This window comes from Phallusia mammillata, chromosome 8, assembly GCF_965637545.1.
Source record: "Phallusia mammillata chromosome 8, kaPhaMamm4.hap1.1, whole genome shotgun sequence".
In the NCBI taxonomy this organism is placed as follows: domain Eukaryota; kingdom Metazoa; phylum Chordata; class Ascidiacea; order Phlebobranchia; family Ascidiidae; genus Phallusia; species Phallusia mammillata.
Genome location: NC_137259.1, coordinates 4,719,483 through 4,745,390, shown reverse-complemented (window position 1 = coordinate 4,745,390; position 25,908 = coordinate 4,719,483). Strand labels below are relative to the sequence as shown.

Genomic DNA, 25,908 nt, shown 5'->3' with positions numbered 1-25,908 from the left:
ACTGATAAACGCAGGTGCACTATGACTGTGGAAGCACCTGCAGAGGATTCTGCTATGCAGATTGCAGGCTCAGTAGAAGCCAAATTTGCACAACGGTTGGCAGCAAATGAAAAGAAACGAAGAGATCGTGCCTTTAAAAAGCTAAAACAGTATTTAATGGCAAGATCAGCAAGACCAGATGGTGGATTTGTAAGGTAATTGCTGCATTAATATAAAGTTTAAGAATATAAACATGATGCAACCATAGTACTATATTTTTCTAGATTAACTGAGTTTAGTTAATAGAAGTCCTTTGAAGGGTCTCGAACACATAGCCTACATGTGGTGCAATAGGGTGGCCAGAAATGACTTTGAACTTTAAAGTTATATGTATATGTTTTACTCAGTCCAAATAACGTGTCTGACCAGTTATCATGATTCAATGGTTTCATAGTAGTGATAACTGCAAATGAATGCAACTTTTTATGGAAATAGGTCGCAATAGTCTGGTAAAAATTATTGCAAGTGTTTTGTTATATATTTCGATTGTTGTTTTTGCATAGTGACATAGAAATAGAACAGCTATTTTTTTAATTCTTTTTACTGTATTCCTGTTTTGCAGCTATCACATTTTTTTGGCTAATGGCAGTTAAATGTGTAAATAAAATACATACCCAGTTTGGATATCTACTGTATATACATTTTTTGTCATTTTATTAAAGTTTCTTTGCCTTTGAAAAAGTTATATATATATTTTTATCTTGTTTACACAAAGTATACCTTATTTAAATGTTTTATTTCCTAGGGATGAGCTTATTAAAATCTGGAAAGGCTTGTTCTACTGCATGTGGATGTCAGATAAACCTCTTATTCAAGAAGAACTAGCGAAAGGAATTGCTGGCATTCTTCCACAGTATGTGAACTTTTTTCACATTTGTTTTATTATTTTCCAATTATAGTGTCACCACAATTACAGTTTATCAGTCTATATGTCTGCATTAGTAAAAATGACACAGTTTTGCTTTAACCTACTAGAAGGGTGTATTGACATGCTTGTATCAGTCGAAAACCTAAATGACTGCAAAGTCCCTTTTAATCAGGTTTCATGAGGGGTGATGGTGTAGATCAAGGGTCGGCAAACTTTTGCATGCAGCGGGCCAAAACTAAGATTTGCCAAGTTGTGGCGGGCCGTATGATTTTTCACCTGTTAATTGTGTTCTAGTCATGTTGTTGGAACTCTCAAATACAGCTTATTTTGATGGAGTTGTCCCGGTATTTGGCAATGTTTAAAACTGGATTTAAAGCGACAAAGCTGCCCACCGCGACAATAAATGTGTCGACCATGGCAGTAAGTTTCCGTAATTTGGGTCGCGGGGCATTGGACTGTTTTTGTTGGTCATACTACAAAGTATTTGCGGACCTGAATTTACGTATGTTAAGTTTGTTTGTCAGAATAACAATTGTGATAAAACAATAACATAGAGGATAACAGAAATGCACAGACCTAGCACAATTAACAACAACGTGGTTCCCCAAAATAATGGGGGCAGTTTCTTAAAGGGTTGCAGGCCATGTAATTTTGGTTGGCGGGCCAGATGCGGCCCGCGGGCTGTAGGTTGCCTACCCCTGGTGTAGATGATTTTAGCAGCATATCAAATCTATCTTAACACACCTAGCTCCATTACAAATACAACTCTTTTTGAAATTTTAAAAATCATTTAATTTAAAATCTAAAAAAATGTGATGTAACTAAATAACTTTTAAATAATTCAGTAGTTTCCAATTCTATAACAAAGGTTTGTTTGTATTTTGCTTTGTGTATTTGTGTAATCAAAGAAAAACCCAAAAATGAAATTGCAATACCTAAATCTATGTTTAAAAAACATTACGATTTCCTTTTTTTGCAAAACCCTAAATTGTGATTAGCAGTGAGAGCTTCAGACTGCTTTATGTTACTAAATTGAGCACATAGGTAAATCTTGATAATATGTTGATTATTTTTTCAGATTACGTAATATGAAGACATCAATGATGTATTTTGATACATTTTTGGAAACAATGCACCGTGAATGGCGTGGAATTGATCGTCTGCGAATGGATAAATTTTATCTTCTTTGTCGATTTCTGCTTCAAAACATGTTCCAATGCTTGAAAGACAATCAGTGGGAAAAAGGTTTTGTGTATTTTATGACTTTTTGCTGATGAGTTGCACTAATTTCTGTTTACCAAAAAGACACATAAAATACTAACTGATTCATAACATAAAAATGTTACCAACGCATCAATGAATAATGTTGCTTGTTTTTAAGTCAAACTTAAACTTTTTTGTTTGAGTTTAAATTAGCACAATCTATTGGGGTAAATGTATTGGCATATTATATTGGCATTTTATAAACTGAAATAGGCAAATAATAAAATTTGAGATTGACTAAAACAAGCAAAATGATAAAGTTTAAGATTAATTACAAAAAAGTCAAATGTTGAAATTTGAGCCACTGCCTATTAAACGTTTAAAACGCTGCAAAAAACACCGAAAAAGTTTTTGTTTCTCGCAGGGCTGATTGAGTGGGCGACTGGAATTTTGAAAAGCGTTCCACTTAGTGCACTTGCTCCAGGTCCAAGTAAAACCACTGGTCCACCGCTGGGACTCCGCTATCATATTATCGATATTTATTTGGAGGAATTATCATCAACAGCAGATGACCAACTTACATCAACCAAAGTAAATTGATTGGTTTGAATTATGGTTCCCCTTCCCTGAAGGGGACACATATTGATTTTACTCAAATTGTTTTTTTGTTTTTTTCTTTCTTTTTCTTTTGTTTTCTTTCATTTTTCTTCTCCCCAAAGTTTGTCCGACTCGTTTTTCCATCAAATGTTTGATGGATTTGGCTGAAATTTACACAGATGGTAGATATAGTTATGTAGATGTGCATCCCACTTTGTTTTTGTTGATAACCCCAGTATTTACCCCACTAGCCCCCTAAAATGGGTTATTTTCTTCCCAAAGTTTGTCCGACTCGTTTTTCCATCAAATGTTAGATGGATTTGGATGAAATTTACACAGATGGTAGATATAGTTATGTAGATGTGCATCCCACTTTGTTTTTGTTGATAACCCCAGTATTTACCCCACTAGCCCCCTAAAATGGGTTATTTTCTTCCCAAAGTTTGTCCGACTCGTTTTTCCATCAAATGTTTGATGGATGTGGCTGAAACTTATACAGATGGTAGATAAAGTTTTGTAGATGTGCATCCCACTTTGTTTGTCCAAATAACCCTAGTATTTACCCCGCTTCCCCCTAAAATGGGTGAGTTTGTAAACAGTGTCAGAATTGGCTGAAATTTGGATGTCGATTGGTGTGTTCAACCCTGTAGCCCCAATATTTACCCCACAAGCCCCAAAAGTGTAAAACGTATTTGTATGTTACTGGGCACCAAAAACGAAAGATTTCTGTTGCTCAATAGTGTTACAAGGGCAAGCAGTTGTATGTTACTCGTTTGTGACTTTGGGGATTGCTTGGTGAACATTTTTGTGCCATGACAGTTAGGGGGTTGTTAACAGCCCTATGACATAAGAAACATTAACGGTTGTTGCTCAAAACACCTCTAGTGGTTGACATTTTAAACATTGGCGGATTGGGCTGAAATTTTGCAGTACTATTGATTGAGTCATTGAGGTTTCATATTTTTTTAGTTTGTGTGTCGGACCCCATTAGTTACCCTAGCCCCCTAAAATAGGTCAGTTTTTTGAACAGTGTCGGGATTGGATAAAATTTGGGTAGTATGTGGACTATGCTATTTGTAGGTTTCAATTGATGTGTTTTACCTTGTAGCCCCAACATTTATTTAACTAGCCCCCTAAAATAAATGAACTTTTAAAAAACATCCTAATTATATGAAATTTGCAAAGTTTATTAAACATACTAAGTCCTCAAATGTTATGTTTTGCCCTGTAGCACCACAACTGAACCAACTAATCTCTAAACAGTGTAACCCTTTTCACAATGTTCGAATTTAATGAAAATTGGACAGCTTGTAGAATTTGCTATTCATTTTTTGTTTTACCCCAATGTGCCACTACTTACTCCTTCTTTCTTTGAAAAAGAACGTTAAATAGGACATAGTTCAAAGAATACCTGGGGTGAGCCTAAATTTATATAGTTTGTACTCTACATAGTATTAATATTTAAGCCCAGTCCCGATCACTGCGTTTTACCTTACAACACTAAACTTTCACATGGTTATCTCTTGAAATGCATTATCTACAACTTTGCATGTGTGGGGACCCATGAGTTTCTGCTTGCTGAAACAACTAAGGTTATAAAAGACAGTGGATGGTATGGGACCCAATATAAAATAAGCATAGGAAATATATCAATGTTTCAAAATAGGTTATAGTGTATATGCAAGGGCAATATGTGCTAAGCCACCCTTCTAGTTTTGATACAGTTATAACCCGCCCAGGAAAATCTACATGATATATAAGTACATTTTTTTGTAGGAGGACATTGGTTATTTTTTTAGTTTTGAGAGTGCGTTTGTAACAGTTGTTATCGATTATATCAATACTTTTTACATTGCATATTTACATTTTTGTGTTAAACTTGCCAATGCCAAAAACCAGTGTTTCATACCGGAACGAAACGAAATAACATTATTCGTTCTGAGCAAATCATTTATTTCGTTCTGGACCGATATTTTCATTTCGTTCCGGTCTGACCGAAATAAATTTATAACGGTATTTTTCGGTATTTCGGTCTTAACAAAGGGTCATTCCATGTCAACTGCCCAGGCCATATAACCCACCCCCTCAGATTTTTATCAAATTGCATATGTCCATGCAGCTAGTTACACTGATTTCAACAAAAAAAAAATTTTTGAAATCTATCAATGTTTCACGAAGTTATGACATTTTGAAAATATGTCAAATATGTGATCACTGCAGCGACGCGCATCAATGCTTTTTGATAATACTGTGTTTAAAATGTCATATTTCTTTCTAATTTGTATATTGTGGTCATTTTAGTAGGTTAGGTGAACCTTTAGGACATTCTCAATCACCTCATTACAGTTTTTCATGTTTTTGAAATATGGGTCAGTAATTAAAGGGGGTTCAGTTTGGGGGTATGCGAATGTGCATTCATGCGTAACGACAACTTTAAAAGCTCATATCTTGAAGAGCACACTAGCTAGAAAGTTAAGTAATGTCTCAAATGAAAGCTCTTGCTGAGTACTTTCCTTGTTCTTAATTTTATGATGCTTCTCTGTAATTTGTTTAAAGGAGGGTCATAATAAAACACAGGTTCATTTTTCGGATATTTTTGTGATACTGCTTCTATTATCTATACTTTATGTGCCCTAATTTGTTTTTAAAAGTTGTTAAGATGCAAAAGTGTAGTGCAGGTGTCTCACTGGATACTGAATGCCACAAAAAGACATATCCAACACAAAAACTAGGTATTTAACCAATTGACTTTCTAACAGATGAAGAGCAAGTGCTTCTGAATATTTGAGTTGCTGCTGATAAGGGTAATGAATGTTGTTTGAAGAACGTATGTATTTTCCACAGGTACAATTACATTGGTCGGTACCCTGTCTTGCAGAAGTAGTGTTGTGATCCTTTTCAAGTTCACAGTTAACCAGTCAAAAACCGTAGTATACGTCCACTCACTTGGGAATGTTACCAAAATATAAAAATTGTAATTTAAATATTGTACCAGAAAAAAAAGGTGTGTGCCAAATGCAGTACAAGACTTAAAGAAACTATCCTTCAAAATGTATCATCAAATGAAGAAGCTTCGAGTTCGACTGACAGTGAAATATGTAACATTGCATCTACTGTTAAAGCAAACGAATCTTTCAGCAAGCTTAATGAAAGTTTACAGAGCGTTGAGGTGATTACCTGTGAAGTTGCATAGTGTGCCTTCAAGCAGTAACATTTTCTATGGGCAAAGAAAATTATGTCAAATTCATGATACCCTTCATGCAAAGATGTCCAATTTTTTTAATGTCAGTGATGTAGACCTATAGCAAGACCAACCTGACACTAAAGACGAAGACAAAATGAAAATAAAATCTTTTGACAACATTATCTCTAAAATGAAAAAAAATTAGGAACAGTGACAGTACGATAGCAGAAAAATACAAGTCCCCACAATGATACCCAAGCAACTGGTCAAGAGAAAAGACTACCTCAAAAGGGAAAATCACACCTTTTCACGGTACAATGTTTAAATTGTAATTTTTATATTTTTGGTAATATTCCCAAGTGATAGGACGTATATTAAGATTTTTGACTGGTTAACTGTGGACTCGAAAAGGATCACAACACTTCTTCTGCAAGAAAGGGTACCGACCAATGTAATTGTACCTGTGGAAAATACATATGTTCTCCAAACAACATTCATTACCCTTATCAGCAGCTACTCGAATATTCAGAAGCACTTGCTCTTCATCTGTTAGAAAGTCAATTGGTAAAATACCTTGTTTTTGTGTTGGATATGTCTTTTTGTGGCATTCAGTATCCAGTGAGACACCTACACTAAACTTTTGCATCTTAACAACTTTTAATAACAAATTAGGGCACATAAAGTATAGATAATAGACGCAGTATCACAAAAATATCCGAAAAATGAACCTGTGTTTTATTATGACCCTCCTTTAAACAAATTACAGAGAAGCATCATAAAATTAAGAACAAGGAAAGTACTCAGCAAGAGCTTTCATTTGAGCCATTACTTAACTTTCTGGCTAGTGTGCTCTTCAAGATATGAGCTTTTAAAGTTGTCGTTACGCATGAATGCACATTCGCATACCCCCAAACTGAACCCCCCTCAATTACTGACCCATATTTCAAAAACATGAAAAACTGTAATGAGGTGATTGAGAATGTCCTAAAGGTTCACCTAACCTACTAAAATGACCACAATATACAAATTAGAAAGAAATATGACATTTTAAACACAGTATTATCAAAAAGCATTGATGCGCGTCGCTGCAGTGATCACATATTTGACATATTTTCAAAATGTCATAACTTCGTGAAACATTGATAGATTTCAAAAATTTTTTTGTTGTTGAAATCAGTGCAACTAGCTGCATGGACATATGAAATTTGATAAAAATCTGAGAGGGTGGGTTACATTTTGCCATTTTTCTGGGACGTTTGACATGGAATGACCCCAAAGGAACATTTCTTTGTGGTCTTTACAGCTATTAGGCGAAAAAGAAACAAAGTTGCAACACACAAAAAGTATGTCGGTAGTTGTTACGTCACATAACATTTGTCAATGATGGTCAAACGAATGTAAATTGTAACAGCTTAACGGCGCAAAATTTTTAGCAATTGTTTCATGTCAAATGTTCAGAACGAAATACCGGAATAAAAAATAACGGTATTTCGTTCCGTTCCGGTATTTTAAATTTTTGTTATTTCGGTATTTCGTTCCGGTATTTGAGCCAAAAATTATTTATTTCGTTCCGGTATAACGTTCCGTTCCAGTATGAAACACTGCCAAAAACATTAGGTTAACTCAATGGGCAGGTCACCAAAAAAATTAACTTTCACATTGTAACTTTACATTTTTGACTTAAGCTTACCTATACCGTATCATAACATCAGGTAAAACCTAATGGCAGTTTACCAAAAGTAACCTATTTAGAATTTTTTTTTATGAATACATGATAAAAGAAACTAAACAATAATGGTATTTGGTGTTTCGCCTGTAAGCTTGTAACAAAAGATTGTGTTATAGGTAAATCTTCTGTTAACTCCAATTGTGCAGTTGGTTTGTTCCACACCTGTACAAGATTTAAGAGACAGGGCATTGGAAAAAGTCTTTCAGGTAAAAAAATTGTGTTAATGTTCAATTTTGTCACAAATTGCAATGTATATACTTTCCTTATAGGCTACAAATAACAGACCAAACCTTTTTCCTAAAATATACATTTTTTAATTTTCTGCATATTTTTTTTTAATTCATGTTAGTATCACTACAGATTGACATTTACTTAGGTTTGATGAGAGAAAGTTAAGTTGCAGACATAACATGATTAGGTTTGTGAACTATAATCGATCTAATACTTTTTTGAATCAAGACATTTACTCTCACTTTACAAAATCATTAATTTAAAGCTGGAAAAAAATTTGCAGAGTTAGCTGCAGACAATACACACTGCCTGTTAAGTCTCATCAGTGCAGAATTTAAAAATATTTATGCAACTGGAACATTTATCATATAAATAAGATGTTCAACTGACAATACAATTGGTTTATATCACCCCCTTTCTTACCATTCAATTTAGAATCAGATGTTAGGTTAGTCAGTTGGGGTGGATGTTTAATGCTTATTGACAAACTCTTCACAAAAGCTGGATATTTTGTAAACTACATACTTTGAAAACGATTGTTTTAATTGTTGTGTTTTTTTGCATATTTTCCCTTTTATTTTTACAGGAAATTATTGACCAATCAGAGCCAGCACAAAAACTGGTCAATGAACTAAATGAAGTTGATGATGATGACATTGAAGAACCGATACTAAATTTTGATTATTCGTCAATTGCGGATTTGTTGTTTGAAACGGCTAATCATAAAACTTCACTTCCGAGGAACAGGAAAAAGGTAAAATTTGCTTAACTTTTATTGAACAGCATTTTTTTGGCCAACGTTAAAATGTTCTGCTTGGTGATTTATTATCTTCAACCAGTGCTGGGATTTAATTTTTTTGTCAGCCGGTTCTATCACAAAAGTCATATTTTTCAGCAGGTTCTGTTACAAAAAGTCCATTGACAGTAACCAGTAATGCTAACCGGTTCGCTGATCTCATAAAATTTCGTGAGACGGTTCTATAGAACCGGTGCGAACCGGCTGAATCCCACCACTGTCGTCAACCCAAATTGCAATTAATGTTAATTTCAGGTTTACGTAATTGTCAAAAAACTACGCGGCATCGCTGAAGGTCAAATGCCATTGGATGACCTTCCTGATATTCTGCCTGATGAAGATTATAACTCCAAGCAATTAGAGGAAAATATACTGAAAGATTTAGCCACACAATTAGAGGATGAACACAGGTAGACTGAACAATTAATGGGATATATACTTATATGGGGAAAACTGACTGTTCTAGAATAGGGTATACTTGTTGCTGACTACTTGTTTCCTCTGCATATCTGGTACTTTAAAAACTGAATGTCAAAAACATAAATCACTGTAATCATTATTTTTCTCCGATATATGAAACAAACTCCCTTTTCTTTGAAATTTTCTAATTTTGGTTTTGAACATAGTTTAATATATTCAGTTGTACATAGATAAATATATAAATTGCTATAATTGTTTTTCTGATATAAAGAAAGAAGTACAACAATGCTTTTATCATTGAAATTTTCTGACCTTAATTTTGACTTCTACACAGTATAATAAAACATTTATAAGCCCAAAGTCCAAAAAGTTCTTGACAGAGGTTTTTGCTCATATTTTGGTGATATTAAGTTTCTCACTCTGGTATACTTTGTGCAAACTTGTTCTTATGATGCTTCATATATTTTATTTTAGCACTGGAGTAATGGAAAAGAAACAACATAGAAAAACTAAAAAGAAAGCTGCAAACGTTGATGATTCGATATGTGAGGCGGATGTCAATGAAGTGTTTGATACTATTGTTACAGCAGGTAACAGCATCACTAACAATATAAAAAAATATTCCTATTAATTCCGTCATCAATCTTTCACTGAGTTAAGTAAACGTTTTTACAAGTTTTTAGCCACCTCAGGAAACAAAAATATTTGTGTATCTCTGCCCTGATTCAATTACACAGTATATTTATTAAGTTTAAGCAAGTAGCAATTCTGGTTTATAAGATTCCTCAGTTGCAGAACATTACCAAATTGTCGTAATATTCTAGAACAGTGTTTTTCTACATCTCCAATATACCTTTATAATCGATGCTGTGATCCAAGCACTTTTATGGTTGATTTAACAATTAAGGACCTTTTTGGCTAGTTACTGACATGAAATAAAAATGCTAAGCTACAAAAAATAAAATTTGCAATGGGATTTTTCAAGGAGAATAAAAGTGTTCTGAATTGGTAGTACATGTATACACCCAGTGGTTGAATTCAATTTTTTTTGTCAGTCGGCTCTACCACAAAAGTCATATTTTTCAGCTGGTTCTGTTAAAAAATCCATTGACTGCAACCAGTTATGCTAACCGGTTGGCTGATCTCATAAAAACATAATTCTATAGAACCGGTGCGAACAAGGTGAATCCCACCACTGTATACACCCATGTTACGGTGCACCATGGGTTTCACCTTGTTTTTTTGTTGCAGAGCACTATTCTAAAATAAAGACCAACTTGGAACAGTTTTAAAATGAAATACGGGTGGTTATAGTTTGGTGTATAGAAATGTTTTTACAATAGTTTATGTTAATTGGAATGAGGAGACACTCATTAAAATAGCTAACATTAATACCTTATGCTTGTTTAGATTATAGGTTACTAACCATGTAATTTTATCATTTAGAGGCAAATGCTATCACCAATGGAGTTCAACCAAGCATTGGTGAGTCGAAAAAGAAGAAAAAACAAAGGAAAAAATCAAAGTCACAAATTGCAAACATGGAAAACAACAAAAAGACTGATTCAGATGAAGATATGAAAGCTGTAATTGCTGGAAGCTCCCCTGATCTTAATGACAGTGTATTTGATGTTCCTGAAGTAGACAGTACAATGCTAGAGCTGAATGCTGGCCAGAAGTCATTGGAAAGGAAGCGAAAGACAAAAAGTGATAAAGTTAAGCTACTGAAACGTCAAAAACTGCTTGAAAAATTGTCCAATGACTCTTGTAGTAATGATGAAAATATTGACAACGCTTTAACAACCACAAGTCCTCCACTAAATAATAGTGTAAAACCTAAACCTGCATTAAAGTCTGAGGAAATTCCAGAAGTAGAAAAATTTGCTGATTTTATGACATCACCAGCAAAACCTGTGACCTCATCGTTTCTGCGAGTTGCTGCGTCGAAAATTGATAAAAAACAAAAGGAGAAGTCTAAAGGAATTAAGAGAAAAAGCTTACCTGCAACTTCTCAACATTCAACAAAACGAGTTTCGTTTGAAATGTCTAAAATACAGGTAAAGGATGTGTCCAAAACCAACCCCCCCAAAAAATAAAGCAGTTGAAATGGGTATAGGCTATAATGCAAACTATACATTTAACCAGGGTTGCAGATTTAGGTTTTTCAAAAAGTCTGACTTTTTTTAATTCAAGGAGTCAGAGTCATTTTTTATGGTACACCTATTGACTGGGTGCCTCCTAGGAGATCCAAAAGTGCTTAATTTTTAAAACGGTATATCTCAAAAAATACTAACGGTTAGGGCTATTAGGGTCGGGGTAAGGTATCAGCACTTAAAATTCAATAAAACTAACCCCAAAAATTAGTTATTAATGTAAAATTTTATGTAAATATTTCCCAACCCAACCCATTTATAGCCGCTAAATAAATAATTCAGCTCTTTACGCCACCTATCGAAAATTAGGCACTTTTGGATCTCCTAGGAGGCACCCAGTCAATAGGTCTACCATTTTTTATATCCTTTTAGTCAGAGTCATTTTTTTTATAACTCCCAAAGTGCAATATACAATGTTATTACAAATGCTATAAAAATGCTCCATGTGGCGAATGGGCCTCCAAGACATGCCGTTGTAAACACCAAAAAAATTAACTAAGGTGCATTGGAAAGCCAAAATTTTTACCATTTAAACCAAATGGCAACCTTGGAGTCAGAATTCACAATTACTAGAAGCCATAAAAAATCGTAGGAATCAAGAGTCAAAATTACAGTACTACCAGAAGTTTAAGTTATTGACTCTGCAATTGTGCATTTAACAAAACTGTTTGATGAGTTTAACATCAGTGGCTGAAATTATTCGCGATTTCTTTGTAATTAACAAACCATGTTCCCTATGGATACTCTACTGAATTTTAATGCCACTAAACATGTTCATTTTTGTGCACAATCTATTACCCACGTTCGACATTTTTACATTCACATTTAAATTTACTTTTTGTTGTTTAAAAATACCATTAAAAATTCTGTGTTTTTGTTTAACATTTAGGTGCAACCTTTTCGCAAAAACGATCGCTCATCAGCGGTCAGTCCATCACCCTCTTCCAAACCATTTGATCCGAACAAGACACCAGATTTTGGGTTGCTTAAACAACGAAAGAAGTACTCTTTGGGGACACCTAAGGTTGGAAATATCAGGAAAAAGGCCTCTGACTTTTTCTAACTTGATTCCATTGTCATAAAGTACTGACAAGTGCCAATAAATGGTTTTGAGACACAGACATTTTGTTTTGTGTATTTAAGGAAATAGAAATGAAACAAAAGCATTGTAGCAATAAGGAATCTAATAGTCTATAAAGCTGTGGTTACCAATTTGTGATACAGTGTACCAAAGCCAAGTAGGAGTCACACCAGAACATTTGGTACTTATATATTAACGTCAAATTTAAAAAATGAAAAATTATGTGAGGACATTTTGAAAAGGTAAAATGGTATCTTGTATATGTTTGTAGAACTTTGCAATTTTGAACTTGCAACTATTAATAAGCAAGTTATGTTTATCCCAGCGAATGTTTGTAATTTTTAACAACAAAAAAGTGGAAATCTTTTTTTAGAAATAAAGTTTTAGCATTATCTCTGCAAGAGGTACAAAGAATAGGACTACAACTTAAATAGAAACAAACAAAAAATTTGAAAAAAGGCCTAATTGGAATTGTACAGGCCAGTAGTTTTCAAATGCAAGGTCCATTATCACCAGAGTTTCTGGTTCACGGCTTCACGCTGCAATGTTTTCTTCGGCATGTTGTTGTACAGATTTTCATGTGTTTTCTTTCACCAGTTTATATTTTCCCTGTTCAATTGTCAATAAGCCACTCTGGACTTTTGCATTCAATAGATGTCGCAGCTGCCCGCTTTCGATCTGCAGATATGTTAGGAATGTTACACCAACAGGAAAAATGCAGTAGGCAATTTTAGTTGGAATTTTGCCATTAATGTAATACAAGATTATGTGGAGTTTAAGTAAATTTGGTCATGCAAGTTAAGAAAATTAAACATGGAAACATTTTCATACACCAGAAGTGGGTCAACCCATTACTTGCACAGTTGGTACTGACGCTGTGTGCATTTATAATATTTCGAATAATAATAGTTTTTTACATCAGAAGTTAAATACCTCTAAGTAACACCTACACAAAAAACTACTCTAAAAGTTAAAAACATATTGTACATAATAACAAGGTAACTGACATCATAATTTAAACCTCCAACAAATAAAACAACCTGCTTTACAAAACACCTTTTTCTTTTTTTACTTCTAATATTACTTTTTTACATCGTCTGGTGACGGATTTAACAGCTAACAAATACCTGCATGTCAGCATCGTGCATTGCAAACATCTGTAACATCTTATGGATTCGTTCAAGTGGAAGCGATTCAAAATTCTTCAACATTCCTTGCACATAATTCCAGAACAACTGCAAAGAACAAATCAACTTTACAATCATTATTATTTACCGAGCATATATGTTTTAGTGTAAGGTTGGGTCAAAAAATTTTCTTGTCCACGATGTAATTATTTTAACATTGTTTTGGTTACTATGCTGTGCACAACCAGTGTCAAGAAGGATTGGGATTAGTTTACCTGATTACAATCAACTAATTCAACATAACTTGTTTTACTGCCAGGTGTGAACACTCAAAATGGACAAAAGTTTATGTTTAGGGATGAGCCGAGCCAGAACCCTAATACTCGGTACCAAGCATCGCTGTTTTTTATGATTCGCCGAGCAGTTGCACAAACTGACCTGAGCATTAAATTTGCATATTCATGTGCTGCTAACAAATGAAACTAGTGTTCGAAAGGGGAAGAACAAAAATGACTGTTGTTTAATAGCGTTAGATGGTGGAAAAAAGCATACTTCTTTGGCCTGTTCAGCTTAATGCATCGCTCGTGACGTAAGGGACTTTGGAAAGCTACAAAACTAGCGTGGAATAGGGAATGGTTATGACATCACAATGCCTGGAGTGTGCTCAGCCAAGCACCGAGGATTACCATGAGATGCTCGGTGCTCGACCAAACATAACATTTTCTGTTTTAGCCCATCCCTACTGATGTTACAACAGTTTTTTGCCATTTACCACCCTGAAATCAATCTTATTTGTGATATTTACAACTTAATTTCTTTATTCTTACCTTTGAACTTGTAAATTGCATTCAGGACAGAGCTAGTGATATATTCAGATTATTATGTAAAACTCACTCCATTACCTGTTCATCTTTTTCTCTCTTATCTTTTTCTGTATCCGAGTTCACCCCATCTTCTTCCTCTTCTTCGCAACCTCCAGCAATCCTGGATGCAACGGAGGATGAAGTGGGACCACCAGAAGTGGAACTCTCATTCAATTCCACAATCTCATATGTGTCTGGCTTGGATTCCCTGACATCACACAAAGAATGTTAGTCCTAATCAACTAGAGATGCACCTAATCGGAAATGTAGGTTTATCTACCAGGCAAACAGTGGTTCTACACAACATAGTGCTTGTGTTTCAATATCGTTTTAAATTTTCTGTCGTTTCAGATCGCCAGCCTGCCAATGGATTACTGACTTTTTGTCAGGAGTGAGAAAAACGATAATGTTTCAAAAACAGTACTAATTGACATGATTTTAGTTATGTTTGAAAGATTGTGTGATGCATTTTTAAGCAGAAAAGACCTGTTTTACTCTTTCAATTTGTGTTAGTAAAAGATTCGGTTCGGCAAACTGAATATTTGGTACATGACTACTATCAACGGCAACAAAAACATTCAATTGAGTTTTTGATCTTAGGTTCTTGTATCGCGACAACAATACAATTATTTATGGAAAAAGATAATTGTTTATCAGAACAAGATAAAGGAAAGAAGCTTCCGAATTTTTTTGCCTACTTGATTACTCCTTGCTGGATCCAAAATCCCATTTTTCTTCGCAAAACAGTGGGTGGAATTTTTAAAGTATCACTTAACTCTATAAGGGTCTGAGATTCTGGAAAAACACAATGATATTGTCATGTTTACAAGTTAGGTAGTATTTTATCCAACAGAATACCTAGCCTGGGGTACTGTAGGTTTAAACAGTTCACTTCACTCTGGTCATGTCTATTTATGGTTTACAAACAGTTTTGTCACATTGAGCAAAATATTGTATTTAAAAATGCTTTTTACTGGTACAAGGCACTATTTTGAGTCTAAAAAGTGGCAAACTTCATCCTAAAGTGTAGAGCAGGGGTGGGCAACCTGCGGCCCGCGGGTCAAATGTGGCCCTTCATTAAAGGTTGTGCGACCCGCAGAGACGCTTGGATTTAAAATGTACTGGCAAACGAGTCCAACTGTTATATATTTTTGAGCAGATTAATGCGCCTAATGCTAGTTTTCTGCGATCTGGCAATATGTGGCAAGAATCAAGTGTGAATTTTGCTTGTATTTAAGCATATTTGGTATGCAACAAAGTAAAATGCCTTGTGTTATTCACAGGTGCGGCCCGCGATCTAATTTTGGCAATTGTAATTGGCCCCACAGTAAAAAAGGTTGCCCACCCCTGGTGTAGAGTAACTTATTTCATTAATTTAGCACAACAACATACACAATTTATAACATCACTCAAAAAAAAAAGTTCTGGAACTATATGTGACAAAGAAATTCTTGAATAGGATTGTTTTGGGGTTTACCTTTTTCTTGAAAATGATAGATGATTGAAGCTTGCAATGGTTGAACTTTCAGGTTGATTGTTCGATGTTTAAATTCAAGGTCAATGTCAACCAAACCAACAGCATGTATGTATTTTAATGACCTTGATGCCTGTAAAGTGTTAAATACATAATGTTATTATTTTTAGATAATCCAGTTTAATGTTGAAAAGAATTTGTTTCAATTTGATATACAGTAGTGTAAAATACCCTGTATGTGTCCAAACTTTGCAAGTTGCAAAAATTGGTTAAGATTTGGTAATTGCAGATAGAATGGATTTAACGCAAAAGTGGTGTGCCTTAACCAATAATCTTGAGCGGCATTGCTCCAACCCAGAAAACACTGTGAGGCAATAAAAAATAATCTATTAAGGGATCAGTAAGCGTAAGCATTTAGTCCAGTGTTGTTGCCGGGGCCAAAAAATGTGTTTTTAGTTGTCAGGGCCAAAAGTGTGTAAGGAGTCGCAAAAAAGAATGCAACAAACAACAAGAATCTGAAAGGCTACTTTTTGTTAATAACACTTCACTGCAGAAAGAATACTGACTTATAAGACAAACATTTCAGACATAAAGTTTTTGCTGTTATAACAGCAAGTCATATATGACTTACAAAATTAAATTGTAATTGCCTGCAAAATAAGCAGTTGGGAGCTACATGCGGCCCTGAGAGCCGCGGTTGAGAATTACTGATTTAGACAAGGACACAAATGAAAAAAGCAAACAAATGTATTATGTGAGCAAAGCTTTATTGTTACCTTGAGACTTTCAAAGCCTTTGCAGAAGGAATCAAGTGATTCTGTGACGGGTTTGGGAAGCTCGAACTCTTGGTTAGGGATGTCAGGCCAAAATTGTGATGACACAATCATTGGCCGAACTTCAATAGGAGGCTTTATGACAAACATCGCATTAATAATCAAAAGCAGAATGGGTGTTTGTACATTAAAATTTGGTTAAGGATTGGGTATATTATATTTTCATTAGAATTTTATTCAATTTACACATGGAACAGTCATTAGTATGAATATTGTTGATGTGACATCTGGAAAAATTGCGGCGAACCACATGGTAACTTGAAAAAGGGTATTACTTTTTTGCCTTATTACTAAACTGTTCACAACATTTACGTGTTTTACAAAAAAAGACAGAATTAAAACCGTAAAAAAGTGACCAATCAATTATGACAAAGGATTATCAATCAAGCAAATTTTACATTACCTCTGTATTTTCCTTTTTAAGAAACTCATCTTTAACATAAGAGTTAATTCTTTTGCTGTCTGCAACATCCTAAAAAAAGTTATGCCTGTTAAAACAGTTTAGATATATCTTTGAGAAAAACACAACCTTTAGCATAACTTCACACTTATTCATGTCATCTTCGCCGAATCGCATCTTCAGAAGTTCAAGATTTCGAATTTCTGCTGACTCATTTTTCTCGGTGTACCAGGTTTGCAAAAGTCGCTTACTCAGCAGTTTCTAAAAAATATGAAAAAATGACTGACAAACAAGAATTCTACACTGAATTGAGTTGAGATTATTTTTACTTGATTGATGAAATCTTAGCAGCAGAATTGTATTAGAACAAGCACCAAGCCTGGAAGAGTATCCTTCTGAATTTACAAACAAGTGCATAACAAACCTGATATTCTTTGATGAACTTTTCTCTACTTCCATACATTCGGATAAACAGAGTAACAATGTCCGATGTTCTTGATGACTTGTCTGCCTTGTCTAAAATGTAACTTATGTATATTGGTGGTTTGTAATATTTTCAGGGGTCAAAGCAAGTTTCAAAATGTTAATTTTTCTGGTGACCTGATACAAAGTTAAAACTTGATAGTGATACCTTTAACTTTACATAATTTTCTCATGTTTTTATTATTTTTAGTTATTGTACTAGCAAAAGTGGTAATGATTTTCATATAAGTTTAATGAGAAAAGCGAGAAATATGGCCATGAGACTGTTTCAAACAACACTTATTGTTGTGCAATACATTGTACATAAAGTCAAGTCTTGTCCTTTAGGTTTTGTACAAAAAAAACTCTTGATTAAGATCACGAGTTACGGTACCTATATTAAACCGAAAAAATTAAAAATATACAAACAACAAATTTTACTGGGGTCAGCTTCTCGTGGGTCTGGGAGCCAATCTTCTGGACACTTGGTGGCACTTTCATTACAGGAGATTCCATTATTAGGTTCCTGACGTTTTGCCAACTCAGCTGCCAAATCATTGCTTCCGTCATCTCCAAGCAATCCTTGCATTATCATTCGAACTGCATCTTCTCGTTGTCTGTAAAAAATAAATGACATTTGTTTCCATAATTTTGGCTGTTTTGCAAAGAAATATTAGTGCCAAAGACCATAAAAAGTATTTTTGAAACAACAAATACTAAGTGGTTAAGGTGAGTTATATGAAATTGTTGCTTGGCTTAAGTCAGTGATACCTTTTTAAATGAATTCCTCTCTTAACAATTCAAAACATTTTCATTCCTCCCTAATACTAAATACTAGATACTAAACCAGTGGTCGTCAACCTATGGGTCGCGACCCCAAGTGGGGTCGCCTAAACTTTTTCTGGGGTCGCGAAATGTCGCCGAATTTAATTTATTGCATTTTAAAATTGATTACAGAAAATGAAACTAATATTATGTTCTTTTAGATCGCAACTTTTGCTCTTGTTTTGTAGCACAGCTTGCTACCTCCTGTTGCAATTAAATCGTGGTAGTGGAAAAACACAAAATGCCTTTATCGCGCAACAATGGGTTTCGACAACGTGTATTATGACTTAACACTATACGTTTGTATTATTTAAGGTGACACCAGAACGAGTGAATAGTTATTTATGCAACGTACCCAACTATGCCAAATTTTTCTAATCCCGTTTTTAACCACGTGGCTGTGTGAAGCAGGATTTAGTGCAATGAGTGTATTAAAAACGAAACAACGTAATCGATTGGAAGTGGAGCATGACATGCGGTTAAGCTTGTGCAAAGTCAAGCCGTGGCTTCAAAAACTTGTGGACAGTATACAGGCGCAACCATCTCACTAACAGTGCAAATTAAATGTTGAACAATCTGACAAGTTTGTGTTCTGAAAATTGGGTTTATGTCTTAAATGAAACGCCTTAAAAACTTTTTTCGGAATACTTTTGTATCGCCATATTTGTTTGTAATTATGTACAGTTTGTGTAATTGTTCTTTCGGTTCAGCATTACTAAAAACATTTTTTTTTGAAAAAAATGGGGTCGCATGTAAATTCTGATTTCATTTTCCCTTAAATTGGGGTTGCCTATAAAAAAGGTTGAAGACCACTGTACTAAACCATACTAAGATAATTTAAAACTGAGTATTTTAACAACTTCACAGGTCATATTCCTAGAGCATAAGTGCCTATTTACAAACCACATGTAAAAATTGGAGTAAATTCCTCCCCTCCCAAGTTTTAAAATTTCTTCCTTGGGTGGAATTCCCCCTTAGTTGGGAACCATTGGTTGAGGTGATGGTAATAAAAATTATATACAGGCAAATCCAAATAGTGACATCTCAAATTGCCTAACTTTTTTATGCAGTTAACAGGTATGTGATTAACCAGATTTGTATATTGTTGCAACTTAAAATTCAACTGACGTGAGATAAGTTGTGTATGGTTCAAGCACCATCTCCATCATAACTCCAGTGGGGTCAAGTTCTCGAAGTGCTTTTACTGCGCTGATGTACACCGAGATTATGTTTTGAGTACTGACACCTGAAAAATTAAAAAAATTGTGTGATAAATCTATTTACAACCAGATTGCATTATCACAAATAGTAGCTTTTAGCTCAAAAAACGTTTACAACAGTGCACACTGTTTTGACCTCATCAGTGCAGCTGGTAACAAGACATTAGCTGTGCAGGCTAGTATAGCCAGGCTACGGCACTCCAGTTTTTTGGGACTTGCAGGATAAAAGCCAAAAACACAACTGGATTTACAATAACCAAGTAGCTTATAGGTCGAAACTGTGTGTACTTTCTGTACCAACTTATCATTGTATTGCCACATTAATTTGTATTGGTGATGACATTTTATTTAAAACACACAACTTCACTTTTGAGGGGACATTTAAAAAAGGGACATTCATCATTTGTGTTTTGATAAAGACAAATACATAAATAGAGCTTATTTCATGGAAAATTAATTATTTGATCCACAGCACCTACCAGGATGTAAAACGCGATTACTGAAATCCGACTTCAGACTCTCAATAAGTCGGGGTCGTAACCTGGTGTGTTGTAAACAAATTCGAAGGTCACTTAGAACAGGAGAACTTTCTGGGAAATCTGAAAACAAACATGATTAGAAAGCTGTTTGGGGGTCCGGACCCCCCCCTTTTCAAAAATTTTGTGGGTAAATTAAATAGGCTCAAATCGTTCGGTTACGGTTGCGTGATAACAGGGAGTCGTTATCTCAAAATCGTGAGCTTCCAATCTCTTGTATTCGCTTGTTATCTAATCGCCAATTGTGACGTAACAAGGGTTTAACAAGGACTTTTATGCGCTAACAAGCAGAAAGTTACGTTCCGGTTAGAACGCTGGTTTTAATTGGTTTTTGTTAGTGTTAAATGTACTAAATGCAACTGTTTTTGCAGTAAAAGAATGTAAATTGAGTAAAAATGGTTAAAAACGTTTAATGTTGTATTGTTTCTGTTAACTTTGTTAATAATAAAATAACTTAACAGTTTCGACCTGACAAACACGTATTAGTTTGCCCCACACAGGTGAACGTAATTTGTTACTCGCCAGGCACAATTTTTGCCTTCTGCAGTTACCAACTTTAGTGCGTCCGTTACATTGCGCAACTTATCAGTAGGATTGCCGCTTCAGAAAGGCGTTCAGTTCTTTAGAAATTGCTGCCCGTTTTTTTAAGCAACGATTTTGATTGCCTGACTGCAGTTTTGCTGAGTAAGCTAAATAGCAGCGGCGGGATTAGAAAACTACAAAGCTTTTGCTAAAATAATTTGTCGTTCTGTCAATTGGACAGGTAGAGAAACCGCCGAAAGTTGGGCCGGGTTTCGGTTTTGGGCCTGCTTACAATTTTGGACAAAGCGTTTTGCCGCTTAACGCGTCGTTTTTACGTATAATGACGTCATTAGGGAATTTCCCAAAATAAAACGTTGGACCCCCCCCTTTAAAAATTTCTGGATACGCCCCTGTATATGGTCAATGTTAAAATTAAACAAAGAAAGTTAATTATGAACACATACCTGTGATAATGTTGAGCATTTCTCTTATTCTTAGTTTTGTGTATGATGTGTAGAGAAAATGCAGAAGTGTTTGTCTCCACGACTTTCGATTGTAGTTTTTACCAAAAAGTCCATCAAGCCATTTCATAACTTGACTCTGCAACCACTGAATAGAAATAACCAAAACTAACATGTGAAAAAATATTTAAAGTATTAAAAAAAGATATTTAGTTAGAAAAAAATTGACTCATAACACAAAAATATATAATGCCCTGAAGAGATGTAGAACAAGTGATACACAAAAAGGAAAGTCTGTGAATATGCCTGGAAACAACAGAATATTAACAAAAAGATACATATAGTTAGTCTGTTCCAATATTACAGTTTCTGCAAATATTATAGAATTTGTACTGAATACCTTCATTGTTTTGAAAGTACCTGCAACAAAATATTGCAACAAAATAAGTGTATGGGTTAACATACAGGTGCAAACAATTAAGCAAACATTTTTTAATAACTGTCTCTATTTACTCCTACATTTTCAAGTTGGCCATCCTTCTCGTCAACCCAGTGTTGTTCAAATTCCCCACTGCAAGTTTTAATAATGTAACGATCAATCTCCGTTTCCAACATTGACATCAGAGGCAACTCACAGAATTTGTTCATTAAATCCAAAGCTGGGCTGCAACAGTAATAAATATATTATGGCAAAAGTTATTTATCTGTGTTTTTTCTTGCAAATTTAATAAATTTTCTTGTGACCAGTTGGCCAAATGCTGCTCTTTAATTTAAAGGTGTGTGAACTGCATAAGTATTTGGAATTAAATGCGTGCATAACCAAACTATTTCAGTCCAATACTAGTGAACAATACCACTATTACTTTTCTCAGCAAATCAATGCATCTGGTGCTATTTTTCTGCAATCTAAAAGCCATTAGATTTAACTGTAGTAGTTAACTAAATATAACCCTGTTTAGAATGCAACAAAGTGAAGTCAATTTGTGGTATACAAAGGTACAGCTTGCAATCTAATCTATTTAATTGCATTTGACCCCCTGTTTAATGTAACAATATTTGATTTATAAAAGCAATAATCCAATGCACACTGTTACACAGATTTGACCGATAAGTTGTTCTTATAACACTGAATCTATGCATTTTTTGTTCTAGAGAAAGTTAAACGAAGCAGAAACCATAGCTCTGTGTAATAATTCAAATCCTGGAACATACTTAGTTTCATGAAGAAAAACAAAACACACAAAAAAAAAACAATGTAAACTTACAGCCAAGCATGAACCATACTCTGAAACGGAACCATTACCAAGTCTGTGAAACTTGAGTATTTGAACGTTTGTTTTTTATCTTTCCATTGCAGTTGTATTTCATCATTTTCATTCTCACTGACATCTGTGTCCATACTTGTGTCAGATCGCTCCTTGTGCCAAATATCAAACTGTAGAAGAAAACAATAATCAGTGATTTAGTAAACTTGTGTTGTAGGTTTGTTTACAACAATCAGACCCAAACTTTTCAAGTGACTTTGTGCTGCAAAATCTGTAAAACTATGGCTTCATAGGCTGTTTATAGGAAACTTCATCAAAAAATACATTGCCTATCTGGTAACGTTTTGCAAATGACTGTGGACAATTTTGTTTCAGGACAAGTTACTTGTTGCATATTAGACTGAAATATCTGCAGTGATGAAATTCTATTGTTGGATTATGTTTCATATTTGTATTATTAAAGTTGGTGCTTTTAATTTATTTCATTTATGTCACTAATTATTATTTTTACTTAAGCAAAAACAGTTTATTACTGAATATGAAAAAAAACAGGTCAAAGATTCAATTTAAAAAATAAATACATGGCAGTTGATTGCACACAATTATCTTCGAGGGTAAACATTTGTGTTGTTTATAGTCCATGGAAAGCTACATATAACAATACCAAACACATAAAAAACTACTAAAACAGTTTTAAAGTTTAAAACAGACATTAACCTGAAAACAGTATGTATATAACTTTGGCATGTGTTCGTGAAACGCTTGAGGAATTTCCCATGTCAGACAAGCTTGCAAAACAGATCGAATTTCATCTTTTAGCTTATCTTGGTCGCTCCATGCTTCAGCATACTCTAGGAACCTTTAGGTAAACAAATTCCAACTTTAACAACTGCTAATATGTCAACATTATCAATACGGATCAAAAAATAGGGTCAATACTGAAAGATAATTTAAAGACTTGGGACTACAAATCATGGTCAATTATATATGACAAAAAGATGATTAAAAAGCTGTGTTTATTTACCAGTCTGCAGAGTGTGGCAGCTGCAAGCGTAATTATTTTTTGAAAAAAAATGTTTGCACGCCAATTTTGGGGCGTTTGCACGTGAAAATTGCGCACGAAAGGCATTTGATTGTACTGCCTTGACCTATTTTTCCTTGCTTTGCGCCTGCTGAACTTGGCTTTGCACGCGCGCACCCGGGTCATATTGGTTATGCACGCGGGAGATCTTGTCGGGAACTGCCATGTTATGCAGACTGGTTTATTTAAATGTATTCGGTCTTATTCAATTCACGATTACAGGTTTGTGACATGTTTACTTGCACAAGTAAATTCGTGGCAAAAAAAAACTAAAAACTTTACTAAATATAGACTGAACCAATCAAGGAGTCATGATAACAAGGTATATAGACAAATTTTGGTTTTAGGTCTGAAATAATTGGTTTTAGGCATGGTTTTTACATTCCAACATAAAAATTAATAACTACCAATTAACAGAGGTGTAAAGTTTTTGTACAGCAGAAAGAACACTTTCACAAGAATCTTTTGATATTTCAGTCATGAATGCAGGTACAACTGTGCCCTAAAAACAAAAAGTGAAATCAGTAAACCTATGCATTACATTAGCTACATTTTAACGAAATTTCAGGAGTTTCAAAGATTTTTTGGGTTAAGTTAAAAATTCGGTTACCTGTAGAAACGTTTTGAAATGCAGCAAAACAAGATCTTCAAAGAACTCAAGCGTGTCAGTTTGTTTCATGGCATTGATCAAAACAACAGGATCAGAAGGTAACTGATCCATGTTCACAGTTTTCGTAATCAACCAGGCAAAAACAAAAACCAAGCAATTTCACATGAAACTCAAAACATTCAGTCATTCACCCGCCACATTGTTAAAGATGGTTTCGATTTCGGGAAACTACCGCAATATAGAAACTACAAAAAAATATTTACTGGTCATGGTCAGTACCGTAGTTACTGGTTAGTGGATTATAAACAAAAAATGACCCAATTGTTTAAAAACCAAGCCCTTTAGCTTAAATTTCGGCAAAAGCCCACCGAAAATCGGATTTTTCTTCCATTTTTTGAAACCTGAATTCCGAAAAAACGGAAAGGCTATAGCCTATAGCAGCGGTTCCCAACCTGTGGGTCGCGACCCCAACTGGGGTCGCCTGACAATTTGCCTGGGGTCGCCTAAGGGAATGGCTCCCAACTCATTTTAGGCCATAGACTAATTTAACAAATAAAAAACAAAAGAACTGGGCACCACATTCCTTCCCTTCATTGTTTTTCAAAGTACGTAAACTAGTAACTACATCTGGGGTGGATCTTTAATTTTCGAAGACTTAATTGTTTTCACAAAATGCTAATTATTGCCTTGTATTATTAGGTAATAATACTGCATTCACATAATCATAATCATCAAGTCAGAACCTGCCAACTTGTTTTGTATTCACGCGATAATATCACTATCCTCCAATTATAACTTAATAGTGAACGTCACAGAACTAAAATTTAATTTGTAAAATTTCAGGCTGTCAATGATGCATCGAAAGACAAGTATTAGGAAAAGTTCTGTAATAAATGGTCACTTTGGGTGATACAAAAGCAACGACTTGACGGAACTTTTTCTAAACATTGCTAAACCAAAAAAACGTTAAAGCGAATTGTTCCAAATCAATATTATTTTAAAAACATTTTTTTGTTAAAATTGACGAACTTTGCTTTTTAGTAAAAGTATATTGGGCTTTGAGTTGGAGCTCGTTTGGCTGCACGCATTAGTGACGACATAAAATTGACGTCATAATTTAAATCCACCACCTTGCATTTTTGCAAAACTCGGCGCCTATGCGTGGGGTCACCGCAACTTGGGAACTGTTTTAAAGGGGTCGCGGCACCAGAAAGGTTGGGAACGGCTGGACTATAGCCTTTCCGTTTTTTCGATTTTTGGAGGTCAAAAAATCGAAGAAAAATCCGGTTTTCGGTGGGTTTTCGCCGGAATATTCCAGTTTCAAACTGGTTTTGACCGGTTTCTGCTTCCTACCGAACCTCCAAACCGGTTTGATCCGGTTTTGAAAATCGGAAATTTTGACCCGATTTTTGAAAAAACCCTAAGGCTATAGCCTTTCCGTTTTTTCGATTTCTGGAGGTCAAAAAATCAAAGAAAAATCCGGTTTTCGGTGGGTTTTCGCCGGAATATTCCAGTTTCAAACTGGTTTTGACCGGTTTCTGCTTCCTACCGAACCTCCAAACCGGTTTGATCCGGTTTTGAAAATCGGAAATTTTGACCCGATTTTTGAAAAAACCCTAAGGCTATAGCCTTTCCGTTTTTTCGATTTCTGGAGGTCAAAAAATCAAAGAAAAATCCGGGTTTCGGTGGGTTTTCGCCGGAATATTCCAGTTTTAAACTGGTTTTGACCGGTTTCTGCTTCCTACCGAACCTCCAAACCGGTTCCAACCGGTTTTGAAAATCGAAAATTTTGACACGATTTTTGAAAAAACCCTAAGGCTATAGCCTTTCCGTTTTTTCGATTTTTGGGGGTCAAAAAATCAAAGAAAAATCCGGTTTTCGGTGGGTTTTCGCCAGGATATTCCAGTTTCAAACTGGTTTTGACCGGT

General features: G+C 34.8%; 2 protein-coding genes across 2 annotated transcripts; one reads left to right on the top strand and one right to left on the bottom strand.

The window, feature by feature from the left end:
* The first annotated feature begins 7 nt into the window (after positions 1 to 7).
* Positions 8 to 12,341, top strand: LOC145204429 (uncharacterized). The gene is made up of 10 exons (XM_080076970.1): positions 8 to 194; positions 785 to 892; positions 1,986 to 2,152; positions 2,535 to 2,701; positions 7,737 to 7,826; positions 8,438 to 8,605; positions 8,903 to 9,057; positions 9,542 to 9,657; positions 10,514 to 11,124; positions 12,110 to 12,341. Exons 1-10 carry the CDS (start codon positions 22 to 24, stop codon positions 12,281 to 12,283), a joined length of 1,929 nt encoding a protein of 642 aa, XP_079933096.1. The 5' UTR covers positions 8 to 21; the 3' UTR covers positions 12,284 to 12,341.
* LOC145204428 (anaphase-promoting complex subunit 2-like) lies at positions 12,340 to 24,221 on the bottom strand. The gene is made up of 18 exons (XM_080076968.1): positions 23,981 to 24,221; positions 23,778 to 23,872; positions 23,007 to 23,148; positions 22,290 to 22,459; positions 21,544 to 21,688; positions 21,028 to 21,172; positions 19,985 to 20,104; positions 19,414 to 19,531; positions 17,902 to 18,077; positions 17,423 to 17,514; positions 17,128 to 17,259; positions 17,002 to 17,070; positions 16,542 to 16,673; positions 15,769 to 15,898; positions 14,990 to 15,086; positions 14,331 to 14,499; positions 13,429 to 13,536; positions 12,340 to 12,979 (listed from the first exon to the last, which is right to left on the bottom strand). Exons 1-18 carry the CDS (start codon positions 24,089 to 24,091, stop codon positions 12,878 to 12,880), a joined length of 2,253 nt encoding a protein of 750 aa, XP_079933094.1. The 5' UTR covers positions 24,092 to 24,221; the 3' UTR covers positions 12,340 to 12,877.
* Positions 24,222 to 25,908: the final 1,687 nt, after the last annotated feature.